Source organism: Natrix helvetica (genome assembly GCF_964273705.1).
Source record: "Natrix helvetica genome assembly, chromosome: 4".
NCBI lineage: Eukaryota > Metazoa > Chordata > Lepidosauria > Squamata > Natricidae > Natrix > Natrix helvetica.
The window spans coordinates 9,626,994-9,640,517 of NC_138550.1; the positions used below are offsets into that span (position 1 = coordinate 9,626,994).

General features: G+C 43.8%; 1 protein-coding gene across 1 annotated transcript in view; it reads right to left on the minus strand.

The window, feature by feature from the left end:
- The window catches only part of NOX4 (NADPH oxidase 4), a gene marked incomplete at its 5' end in the record, with an annotated part of 109,290 nt that overhangs the window by 29,328 nt on the left and 66,438 nt on the right, over positions 1-13,524 (minus strand). The window contains one exon of the mRNA XM_081952371.1: positions 12,108-12,189. Coding sequence (XP_081808497.1) covers positions 12,108-12,189 — 82 coding nt within the window. The remainder of the gene's footprint in view (positions 1-12,107; positions 12,190-13,524) is intronic.

Sequence of the window (13,524 nt, forward strand, 5' to 3'; positions counted from 1 at the left end):
AAGCTTTCAAAAAGAGATTGGACTGCCATCTGTCACAAATGGTGTAAATGGGTCTGCCTGGGCAGGGGCTTGGATTAGATGACCTACAAGGTCCCTTCCAACCCTGTTAATCTGTTAAACTGATAACAGGCATGAAAGAAGCAATGGATGGAAACTAATCAGGGAGAGATCCAACCTAGAACTAGGGAGCAATTTCCTGATGGTTAGAACAATTAATCAGTGGAACAACTTGCCTTCAGAAATTGTGGATGTTCCACCACTGGATGTTTTTAAGAAGAGATTGGACAAACATTTGTTTGAAATGATACTAGAGGTCTTCTACTCTTCTAGTCTAGTACCCCCTGCTCAAGCAGGAGACCCTATACCAGTGATGGCGAACCAATGGCACACGTGCCACAGGTGGCACGCGGAGCCATTTGCCAGGGCACGCGGGGTGCTGCCCTGTCAGCTGGCAAGCGCACATGCGTGCACTGGCCAGCTGGGTTCACCTTTTTTAAAAGCCATTTTTCACCCTGCCCAGGCTCCAGAGGCTTTATAGGAGCCTGGGGAGGGCAAAAAGAGCCTCCCCCCCCCCCGAGGCCCTCCGGAGGGTTCATGAGCTTCCCTGCAGCCTCCGGAGTGCAAAAATCCAGCCCTATGGGCAAACCGGAAGTTTGGGAACGGACTTCCTGTTTGCTCGGAGGGTCGTTTTGACTGCTCCGGATGCTTCAGGGAAGCCTCTTGAAGGTCCCTGAAGCCTTCAAAGTGCTTAAAACGACCCACTGAGAAAAGCAGAAGTGACTTCCGGGTTTGCTCGGAGGGTCGTTTTGACTGTTTCAGAGACTTCAGGGAAGCCTCCTGAAGGTCCCTGAAGCCTCCGGAGGGCTTCCAGAGAGGCGGGGGAGGCTGTTTTCGCCCTCCCCATGCTCCTATAAAGCCTCTGGAGCCTGGGGAGGGCACAAAAAGCATGCAAAAATGGGGGGGGGTCGCGCCTGTAGAGGCGCATGCACACTGGGGGGGGTCACGCATAGCATTATGGGTGCAGCACGCCTGCACACGACCCCCCTGCGCTCCTCCCACTTATGGCACGCGAGCCAAAAAAGGTTCGCCATCGCTGCCCTATACCACTTCAGACAAATGGTTGTCCAATCTCTTCTTAAAAACCTCCAGTGTTGGAGCATTCACAACTTCTGAAGGCAAATAGTTCCACTGATTAATTGTCCTCACTGTCAGGAAATTTCTCCTTTGTTCTAGGTTGCTTCACTATTATCATATCACCCTTAGTCCTTCTTTACTTTGATTTGATTTGTGACAATTTGTTACAAGGGGTGGAGCAATTATATGTTTTTGAAAGAGCAAGATTTTGGGGGGGTTTTTTCCATTAAAAAAGCGAAACAGAAAAACAAAACCAGACAATTTATCTTTTCCCTCACAAATTATTTGGGGATACCATTTCTGGCCCAGGAACACAATGGAATAAAAATACTGCACTGTATTTTTAAACAGGAAACTGATGCCTCAAGAAAAGAATATGTTGGCGGGGCAAAGCAAGTGTTTACTCATTGCGTGGGTTGTTGATAAAAATAAGATGCTGTAAATGAGAGGAATTCCTGATACTAATAGATCACCAAGCCCTTGTGTGACTTCAAAAAATGTGTAATCCTTGTTCCAAAGGACACAGAGGAGTCTGAAATTTGCAAGAACCTAACCGTAAGCATGTGTTGAGCAGATGTGAACTATTTCGTTGCACAAGAAGCCCACAAACTTATATTTTGGGGGGAGGAAATAAAAACAACTTAAATCTGCAAAAAGTAACTGTTTTGCTGTCAAATGTTGGCAGTACTAATTTGAGGCTAGGGTGGGAGAAACTGAAGGCAATTAGTGGAGGAAATTAATCAGTGGAACATCTTGCCTCCAGAAGTTGTAAATGCTCCAACACTGTAAGTTTTTAAGAAGAGATTGGATAACCATTTGTCTGAAGTGGTGTAGGGCTTCTTGCCTAAGCAGGGGGTTGGACTAGAAGACCTCCAAGGTCCCTTCCAACTCTGCTATTCTATTCTTACTCCTATTCCTATTCTATTCCTATTCCTATTCCTATTCCTATTCCTATTCCTATTCCTACTCCTACTCCTACTCTACTCTATTCTACTCTAAACACAACAAGGCTTAAATGTTGGTAAAGCAATCAGATTTAAGCTATAAAAGAATCCACTAGATGGAAGCAGAGTTAAAATTTTATGCTTCCCTTTACTGCCCTCTATGGCTGGAGATTTTTTAAGTCAAGAGGTGATAGATAATCTAGCTCAGTGTTTCTCATTTCAAGTTTTCCAATACTTGAAGGTCTGTTATAGGAAAGAAGTGGTTGATACATCGCCATAGCACCTGAAGGCAGGACAAGAAGCAAAGAGTGGACACTTGTGTCAGTGGGATATCCAACCTGGAAATAAGAAGGAATTTCCCGACAGTGAGAACAATTAATCAATGGAACAGCTTGCCACCTGGAGTTGTGGTGCTCCATTGGTGGAAGTTTCCAAGATAAGATTGGATAACCATTTGTCCAGGATGATATAAAGATTCCAGATTTAGACAGGAGTTTGGACCACAAGACTTCCAGGGTCCTAAGATTCTAGTTTATGGAAATGAAGAGGGAGGGGCATCAACATATTTTCCAAAGCACCAGAAGGCAAGATAAGAAATGATGGATGGAAACTAATCAAGGAGACAAGCAACCTAGAAGTAAGGAGAAATCTCCTGACAGAACAATTAACCAGTGGAACAACTTGCCTCTAGAAGTTGTAGGTGCTCCAACACTGGAGCCTTTTAAGAAGAGGTTGGAGAAAAATATCAAATATCTAATTCTACACATAATCATGGCAGTGAGAGTTTCATTTGCACAGAATTGGAAAAATAAATACATACTAACGGAAGAAAATGTAATAAAAAAAAATACTGGAATGCGCCGAGATGGATAGGCTTACGAAAGAATTAAAAGATAAAGAAGAATCCAAATATTACTCAGTATGGGATTTACTGTATAATTGGCTAGAGGAAAGAGGAAAAAAAGTAGGAAAGCAATAAAGAAAAGAAGAAAGATCAAGAAATTTAAAAAAAAAACAATTACAAAACCGAAAAGTGAATAAAGATGGAAATACAAAATTGCAGACATAATAGTAGGAAATAAAATGATATAAGATGATTTAAATGTAGATAAAAGTTGTTATATATAGAACTGATAGAAAAGATATATAAAATAAGATATGTGTAGATAGATGATAGATAGATAGATAGATAGATAGATAGATAGATAGATAGATAGATAGATAGATAGATAGATAGATAGACAGACAGAAAGACAGATAGACAGGCAGGCAGACAGACAGACAGACAGACAGATAGATGATAGATAGACAGACAGACAGAGATATAGTTATATAAGATTTCATGTACAGATAAAGGAAACACAATGGATATGTAAAAGAAATATAATGTGTGGCAAAGATGTTATGTTTGTATAAAAAAATAAAAAAAAATAAAAAAGAAGAGGTTGGAGAACCATTTGTCTGGAATGATACAGGGTCTCTTGATGATGCAGGGGGATTGGATTAAAAGCCCTCCAAGGTCCCTTCCAACTCTGTTATTCTGTTATATACAGTACCAAATTGCCTTGTTATAAGGCATTTCTATTATTTTAAGTTTTTAGAATAGAATTCTTTATTGACCAAGTGTGATTGGACACACAGGGAAGGTTTGTCTTTGGTGCATAACCTCTCCATGTGCATAAAAGCTTTAAGTGATGAATCCTGATTATAGACATCATAAATACATTCATCATGAATCATAAGATACAACACTTAGTGACAATCATAGGATACTAAATAAGCAATCAAAATAAAACTAGGAAACTAAACAAAGCAATATACATCATAAAGATACAAGCAATAGGGTTCTAGTCATAAGTGGGAGGAGATAGGTACTAGGAAGGATGAAAACAATAATAGTAATACAGTCTTAGTAAATAGTTTGACAGTGTTTTGGGAATTAGTTGTTTAGCAGAGAGATGGCATGTGGGAAAAAACTGCCCTTGAGTCTAGTTGTTCTGGTGTGCGGTGCCCTATAGCCGTGATGGCGAACCTATGGCACAGGTGGCAGATGTGGCACACAGAGCCCTCTCTGTGGGCATGCTTGCCATCGCCAGCTGCTCTTCTGGTTTCTGGTGCATACATGCATGCCGGCCAGCTGGTCTTTGCAAATGCCAGTGTGCCAGAAAACAGCCTGAAAATGGCCCCAAAACCAGGCTGTATTCCGGCTGTTTTTGGCCTGAAAATGACCCCAAAACCAGACCATTTTTCGGGCCATTTTCTGGCTGTTTTTGGGGCTGTTTTCCAGCCATTTTCAGCCCAAAAAATGGCCTAAAAACAGCTTTTTCAGGTCATTTTTTGGCACTCCAGTGCCCGCAAAGACCAGCTAGCCAGCGCACATGCACGGACGTTCTGGTTTGGGAACTCGGTGCCATCACTGCCCTATAGCATCGTTTTGAGGGTAGAAGTTGAAACAATTTATGTGAGGGATCTGTAGATATTTTCATGCCTCCACTTCATCCCATTTGATTAGGGGATTGGAGGTTAAAACATAGGAGGAACGGTTGCAAGAACTGTGTATGTCTAGTCTAATGAAAAGAAGGACTAGGGGAGACATGATAGCAGTGTTCAAATATCTCAGGGGTTGCCACAAAGAAGAACGAGTCAAGTTATTCTCCAAGGCACCTGAGGGCAGAACAAGAAGCAATGGGTGGAAACTAATCAAGGAGAGAAGCAACTTCGAACTGAGGAGAAATTTCCCGACAGTTAGAACAATTAATCGGTGGAACAACTTGCCTCCAGAAGTTGTGAATGCTCCAACACTAGAAGTCTTTAAGAAGATGTTGGATAGCCATTTGTCTGAAATGGTATAGGGTTTCCTGCCTAGGCAGGGGGTTGGACTAGATGACCTCCAAGGTCCCTTCCAACTCTGTTATTGTATTGTATTGTATTGTATTTGAAAGAAGCAGGGCTGTTTCAGGGCTCAGCCTCCAATTGCCACCCTGTCTAGGACTGAGTGTCAAGTAATTTGCAATAAAATCCTTCCTCCAGTCGATCCAATTGATTGGTCCAGAATGCAGAAGATGTCGATATACCTCTGGCTCCAGGCAGAAATAAAACGGTAGAATAGCAAAGTATTGAAATGTCAAAATATTGGAAAATGTAAAAAAGGCCCCACGGAGGCTAAGAAACCCTTTGAGAAGCTTAATAGGAATTCACTCAAATGTCCCTTGGAGAAGCAAAAAGAGCTTTCCAGCTCTTACTGGCTCTTGTCTAATGCTCCAATAAAGATAAAATAAATCATGAAAAAACATGCCCGAGGCAATGTACTTCACTGAGAAAAGAGGCTAAGTGGATGCCTATGCCCAGCTGGGCCCCACTGCGTGCCATCCATTGACTTAGGAAAAGCTAAACTCACAGCAGGTTATATGAAGATCCAAGTTTGCATCCTAATAGCAAGCAGAATATAAAATCCTAAGCATAAGAAATGATTTTAGAAGTCATCTAATCCAAACTCAGTGTTGTGGTCTGCTGGTGGCCAATGGAGCTGGCAGCAGAGTCGGACAGTGAGGAGGTTGGGGAAGAACATGGGCCAGTCTTGGGGGTTGAGGACAGCTCAGACGAGGGCTCTGCATCGGAGGCAGAGAGGGAGCTAGATAGCAGCGAGACAGAGGAACAGCTGGAGCCTGTTCCCAGTGTGCCTAGGAGTAAAGCCACACCTTGGAGGTCACTGACCCCTCCCAGAGGAAACAAAAGAGGAACGAACGGGGAGGAGGCTTTTGCAGGAAACAATTCATTCATCGGTCTGGAAAGTTCTGTTTGTGAGAGACTCTGTGCCAAGTTTGCTTTGCTCTGTGTTTGGACCAGTGACGTGCGGTGAGGTTTATGGCTGGTGAGGCTGGTGACGTCTCAGCCTGAGGCTGCCTCAGCCTCCAGCACACGTGATCCCATTCCCTGCCTTCCTGAGCGTGCTCCGCCGGCTCGCGCTTCGCAGTCCTCGAAAGTGACTGGGGAACGACGAGAACCTTCCTGCCTCTGCTGGACTTTGCGCAAGTCCAGCAGAGTCAGGAAGGTTCTCATCGTTCCCCAGGCGCTTTCATGGCTTCGTCATCCGGGAGCGCCGACAACATTTCTGCCTCCGCAGCTCACGGGCGCGGATGGATGGAGGTAGCCAGAGTGGTGCCAAGGCAGTCCGGCGGGCGAGCGACCGAGGATCAGGCTGCCTGATCCTCCATCACTCGCTCGCTCTTTCGTCCGCCGGACCGCCTTGGCGTTGCTCTGGCTACATTTGTCCGGCCGTGCCCGGGAGCTGCGGAGGCAGAAATGTTGTCGGCGCTCCCGGATGACGAAGCCACGAAAGCAACTGGGGAACGACGAGAACCTTCCCCCAGTCGCTTTCGTGGCTTCGTCATCCGGGAGCGGCGACAACATTTCTGCCTCCGCAGCTCCCAGGCGCGGCCGGACGGATGTATATAATATTATAATATTGTATATATATAGTATATAATATTATATACTATTATTTCATGAAGAGAGGTGAGGCTCTGCCTCCCTTGCCTCCCCTGACCGCATGTCCCTGGTTTGGACACTAGTTATCTGGCAGTGCTCCTAACGAGATAAGGATCGTGTGGATAAACATTCCTCTGAAAAACTGTTTGCTAAAGCCTTGCTGACTTTGAATGAATGGAATCCACAGTCATGTAAATTATAGAGGTTTTGTCGGGACTAAGACTTTGCTCTTGTTTTCTAAGGAAGCCTAGGTCAGAGCACTCAGGAACACACTAAAACAAGTCCAGTGGCCTCCTGAAAAAGCACCTTTGGGATAACCGTGACCTGGAGGACTGAGAATCTCTACATACTTTTAGCTATACAATTTGGGATGAACACCCTTTCAATGGTGTGGGACTAGGAATGGATTTTCAGGGGTAAAAGTTGCAGACTACAGGAACCAGGAGCACTTCTCAGGTGACTCTGAGGACACAGCAGTGGTGGGTTGCAGGCGGTACGCCCTGGTACGGGGATACTGGTGCCTGCCCGGAGCACCGGGGGCTGTTCTGGTATGGTGCTCTGGAGGGCCCACTTGCCCACCTGTTGTCCTTACCTGTCTTTAAACTCTTTGGCGCACAAGTGCACGGCGCATACGGCCTCTGTACGATGCTCCACCAAGCTGCTGGAGCATCGCGGATGGTTGTGGAGGCATTGCTAGATGGTAGGAACCCACCACTGGGACTCAGAGAAACCTCCAAGTGCTTCAACAACCCTCTAAAAGGATGCAAATGACCAGCTGTCTGCAAGGAATATAAAACCTTCCATTCCCCACTATCCTGTTAGAGCTGAAGAAGCTTCTTGGATGAGAAGCAAAACATCTTCAAAAGACAAAACAAGAAACTCCAGTGGCTTCCTGAAAAAGCACCTTTATGACGTGGATGATTGAGAATCTCTATGGACTTCCACTAAAACAATCTTGATGGATGTCTATGGAGTTCTCAGCCTTCCAGATTATAGTTATCCCAAAGCTGCTATTTCAAAAGGCAACTGGACTTTGATTTTCCTTGAAGAAGTTTCACTTCTCATCCAAGAAGCTTTTCAGTTCTGACTGAATGGGATCTACGACAACTTGCCATGGCTAACTCATCACGGCCAACTCACAGTAGCCAACTTGCCTTGGCTAACTCATCACGGCCAACTCATAGTAGCCAACTTGCCTTGGCCAACTCATCACGGCCAACTCACAGTAGCCAACTTGCCATGGCCAACTCATCACGGCCAACTCACAGTAGCCAACTTGCCATGGCCAACTCAAGGCGGGACAAGAGTTACATTAATATAAAAGAAATAGTGGAATAAAATCATTAAAGAAAGGAGAAGTTTCTTGGATGAGAAGCAAAACATTTTCAAGGAAAAACAAACAAAGTCCAGTTGCCTTTTGAAAAAAAGCATCTTTGGGATTCAGAACAGAGAAATAAGTTTGAGTCGAGCTGGTGTGTCAAACTGTGACATCGCTAATCAAAGAGCAGCATAAGGCAGCCCCCAAAATTAATCTGGCTCCTCCTTCACAAACTGCTGAATGCAGTTTGATAGATGAACATCTCCATCCCTTTTTCAGAAGGAAACTTCTGGGGTTGATGTCAACACTTTCAGATCAGTGGTGTAATATTTAAAGATCTCAAGGCTGCTCGCTCCTAAATGGGAATGGATATAGAGTCATGTCGGATCTCTTCCTCAATCTGTATCCTTTGTACATCATGAAAATAAGAAAAGAAATGGGGAAAACTGTAGGTCTAAAGATCAGAATCAGAACTGGAAGGAATCTTGGAAGTCTTCTAGTCCAACCCCCTGCTCAAGCAGGAGACCCTATACCCGTGATGGCAAACCTATGGCACGCATACCCAAGATGGCACGCAGAGCCATCTTTCCGGACACACAAGCTGTCACCCAACTCCCCTGCAGGTGCACATTTGTGTGCACCACAGCTGGTGTTTGGGCCTCTGGTGTGCCCAGCTGGTCTTGGAGCTCTCCTGAGCATGAATTTGCACATGTGTGTGAGAGTACTGGTGTGCACACATGTGCAGGTGGCATTCGTGCATGTCCATTGTGTGCATGAAAGCTGCATGGATGCACAGGTGGTGCAATTGCGCACACAGCACATAAGCGGAGCTTGTTAAAGTCATGGACATGCATAGATGGTGTGGTTGCGCATGCAGTGCATGGGGGAGCCGCATGTTAGCATGGATAGCACACGTGTGCGCACCTGTTCGGCACTCAGTGATCTTGATTCTATCCCTCTGTTGATGCAACCTAGGATTGCGTTGGCTTTTTTGGCTGCTGCCCCACAAGGCTGGCTCATGTTTAAGTGATTGTCCACTAGGACTCCAAGATCCCTTTCACAGTGACCGCTACTGAGCCAGGTTTCCCCTCATCTGTACTTGTACATTTGATTGATGGAACGTGTAGTATGGTGACAATGATTTTGAAAGAGTCAGATACAAAATAAGCTACTCTGCCAAAGTTGTGGACCCCGAGTAGTTCTTTAGAGACAATTCAGACCAGCTCTCATTTTCAATCCAAAGTTCCTGCTTTAGGAGTCTCAATACGTGCGCGAATACTTGCCTGGGTTTCTTAAGAATCCAAGTATGTTCTATCAATAGCCTTCAGCGTATTTGTTAACGAGCTGCAATGCCAATGACTCATTTCCTGTAATGAGCAGAATTCTTCTCTCTCTCTCTTTCAAATTAATGTCATTATAAACAGCAGTCAATGGCTCAGAAGAACACAGGTAAAGGTTTCTCCTTTAATTAACTGCTGAAGAGGGGCTAGAAACATGCACGAAAATACAAACCCGCCCACCCACCCACCCACTCAAGCCAACAGCCTTGTTACAGAAAGGATTTCAGCCAGTCCTGTTCCCTGTGCCGTAATGAGAGACTGTTATCCTTTCAAAAAGTGTATGACTTGTAATCTAAAGCAGTGTGAGACTCTGGTTCAAACAATATGGGGTTTTCAGAGAAGGGCCCCTGCCCACTGATTTGATGGAGCTGAACAAGGAGCTGAAATGTGCAGTCCATTTGGCTCTTACTTCCAGGAAGCATCAAGAGCAGAAGCAGTAGGAAGCTGTTCTTTGCATGTAAATTACACAGTCAAAAATCCTGGGTTTCTTTTTTTTGGGGGGGGGGAGGGCGGGGAGCAAGCATCCTACAGCCAAACCTACACACAGCTATTATGATAATATCTGGAGCCTGCCAATCATTTCAATGCAGCAAGGGAGGGAGGGAGGGAAGAAAGAAGGAAGGAAGGAGGCAGGGAGAGAGAAAGAGGGAGGGAGGAAGGAAAGAAAGAAGGATGGAGAGAAAGAAGGAGAAAGGCAGAAGGAAAAAGTGAGTGAGAAAGAGGAAGCAGCCTTTAAAAAAAGAAGTGTAGAAGAAAGTTAGCACCCACCCGTCTCCTAGAAGAATGAAATATTTTAGGAAATATTTAAAAAGGCAGAATATTATATTTCCCAAGATGAGAAATTGAGAAACAGGCTCTTGGAGACAGAAACCGAGTCTCAGTTCCCTACCTTAGCAGATATTTTGGCGCTATCTTATCTACAAGACAAAAGGCCTCCAGCTCCAGGGTGATGGGATTAAGACATGACGCCCCCAGGACATAATAGGATTATCTATCAGCAGAGCTCATCCCATGGCACAACCAAGACCCTACATTACACCAGCCCAAATTCAACCAAACCTGACTTCAAGACAAACATGACCTCATGGGAGTCTGACAGCAACCAATAGAATACATGCTCTTGGCACAGGAACAGGAAGCTCAAGTTCAAAGCCCAAGAGAGGGTATAAATACCTCTCACTCGCCACTCCCTGTGGTCAGCTACCCAGAATCACACGTGCTTGGTGGTTGTGCTTCACCATTAAACCATCTTTCCAAGCAGCCTCCATGTGACACGCCATTTCCAGTGTCTTTCTCCCTACTTGGAGCTGAACCCGGATGGACCTTTCTTCCAACAGAAGCAACTTTCATTCTTTTACAAAAGTCAATTTTGTTACACTTTACGTATACTACGTACACATAAAGTATTTAAATAATTTTTAAGACTGCCCAGTTCGAAGACTGCAGTTCCGAGCAGCGTACAATACATACAAGGAATGCTTTTATGCTGCCCAGAGTCGCTTTCAAATGAGGTGGGGCAGCAAATAAATTTAATAAATAAGTCAATATACAGTATTTTCCCCTCAAAAAAGAGGCGGAAATTCTGGGTGCGACATACACTGAATACAACATTTTTTGCCTCCTGAAACCCTGCCCCCTTCACCAAAATGGCCGTGCAGAGCCTTATGGAGGCTTTCAGAGAGCTCCTGGGGGCTGGAACGGGCAGAAATGATTTTGCCCCCCCCCAGCCCCCAGGAGCACTGTATAAGCCTCCTAAAGGCTATGCATGCTCTTTTTTTGAAAAGAAAATGGCCAGTTTTTGCAAAAAAATGGGTCGTTTTGGGGAGGTCTGCAGAGTGCAAAAGCCTCTTCAAAACCTTGGTACGTCTTATGCTCTGAAAAATATGGTACTTATTTACATCGGCATAACAATACTAGCAAACCTACTTCACAACATATGCTTGCAGAAGTTCCCTCAAAATGTATGAACTTATAAACAAAAAATATCTAAAAATCTGTATCACGAAAAAGTTGAACTCTCTCATACCTATAAACTAAACAAAGAAGCGAGTGTTTGTTATTTAGACATACAAGGCCAAGCCAAATGAGGTGCACCTCACCAAATGTAAGTGCTCAAAAGATACTGATCCTATAATAATAATGAAATGATAATCTTAACTAGTAAAAGCAACTTGAATATAAATTGCAAATTGGGACCTGGGAAAAAGACTTATAAATTTTATTAACAAATTTTTGTTTAGATTTTGTTATAAAGGTCTGATGGGTCTGATGAGAGGAGATGTGACATAAATAGTAAATAATTTTTAGCTAACAAGGAAATGTTAATGGATAAAGTTTAATGATATCTACATTTGTTGGCATTGGTAAAAGCAAATTAGATAGAAGCTCTAAATAGTGAGTTGGGGGGGAAAGAGGGGGGAATGCTTAGATATTTTATTAATTGATTTTTTTCAGCATATGTTATAAAGGTGTAATGTTACTGGAGGTTTATTGAAATTGCTAATGAATGCCAGTAGGTGGTTGTGTCTTTAAACACAAATGATTTCAGATAAAAGCAAGTTTAAATAATTCTAGTTAAATGAGAATGGTGGTACATTAATAGTAAAATACATAAAGATTTTTAATTTAAAATGTACAATTCAAAATGAATGAAGTATAAGTAATGACTGTGGTAGAAACGCACAAAATTTATTTGTAACCAATCGACACGCTTTCTACAAGATGTGATGAAGGATGATTCTTTTTTGTGTGTTTTTGTTTAATTAAAACAAAATTCAAAAAAAAAAAGCTACCGATCCATCAGTCAATCCTCCTCCAGCAGGTACCCTCACCTCACATGAGTCATATCAAAAGTTTCCCAATTTAAAAAGTGGATTTACTTACTTAGGATAACATCTTTGATGGAAGACTGGCAGAATCGCGGCATCCCAGCTTGAAGATAGGAGCAGCTGATCTCGAAATCTCTCTGTAAAATGAGGGTAACAATCATCAATAAATGCATAATATTTTGATGCATAATATTTCAGCCCTCTCAACACAGTTTCCGAATTTGGATCAGGCCTGTATAAACATGCGCATAAGGCTTTCATAGCTGTTATGGCCAGGTAGTAATAACAGGTGATGAGAAATGTTTGATTTAGTGCAGGGGTGTCAAACTCAAGGCTTAGTGACTTTTTTCCCTACCGAACCAGTAGTAATGGCAGCCGGAACCCACCCCTGGGATCTGACCTGCCGGGGTCACCCTGGAAACAGTGTAGGACCGTTTTGTGGCCCGCCAGTGGCCAGCGGAGCTAGCAGCAGATTCGGACAGTGAGGAGGTTGGGGAGGAACATGGGCCAGTCCTGGAGTCTGGGGAAGGCTCTGATGAGGGCTCTGTGTCAGACACAGAGAGGGGACCAGAGCCGTATGCCAGTTATCAGCTGCCTTCAGAGTCAGACATCAGCTGGATCCTGTTCCCAGTGTGCGCATGCGCAGAGTTGCCAGACGAAGGGAACAGCTGAAGAACAGGGGTCAACTTGGAAGTAAAGCCACAGGTGGACGATGAATGGCCCCTCCCAGAGGAAATAAAAGAGGAGCGAAAGAGGAGTGGAGTTTGTAGGAGACAATGAGTTCGCTCAATTGGTTCTGGACTCTCCGAGGCTCCTTGCCAGGTTTTGCAGATATCGGCCTGGCAGCTGTCCAAGCCAGATAAGGTCTGTGACTGTAAATCCTCCCTTGAAAGACTTTGCTGGATGTGAATGAGCAGAATTCACAGTGAATTGATAAAAGGGTTTTTTTTTTTTTTTGGTCTGGATCATGCTCTTGCTTCATGCTCTTGAGAAGCCTCGGTCAGAACAGACTCTGGGAACTCCTGTTCCCAGCAAACAGATCAAACAAAAAAAGGAGTTTCTTTTATGGTTTCATTAGGAATAAAATCTTAGCTGGATTTCTGGCTTGTTCCTGTTCTATAAAGGCAAATGTTTAGGTCAGAGTAAATTTTAAAGCTTTTTTATGGATAGATACAGGAGAACATTACATCAAATACCTTAGAACAGTGCTTCTCAATTTTGGCAACTTTAAAATGTGTGGACTTCAACTCCCAGAATTCCCTAGTCTGGGGAACTCTGGGAGTTGAAGTCCACATCTTCACATTTCCAAGTTGGAGAAACGCCACTTTAAAACATTCTTGGGAACATTTCAGGGGGGGGGAAAATAGCTATTTTCTGCCCGCAGCTGCATTTGCGATTCAGTGATGCTGTATAACAAAACTGAGCTGCTTTCTCTGGGAGAGTTAAAAAGAGTTACGGAGATATGATAATGA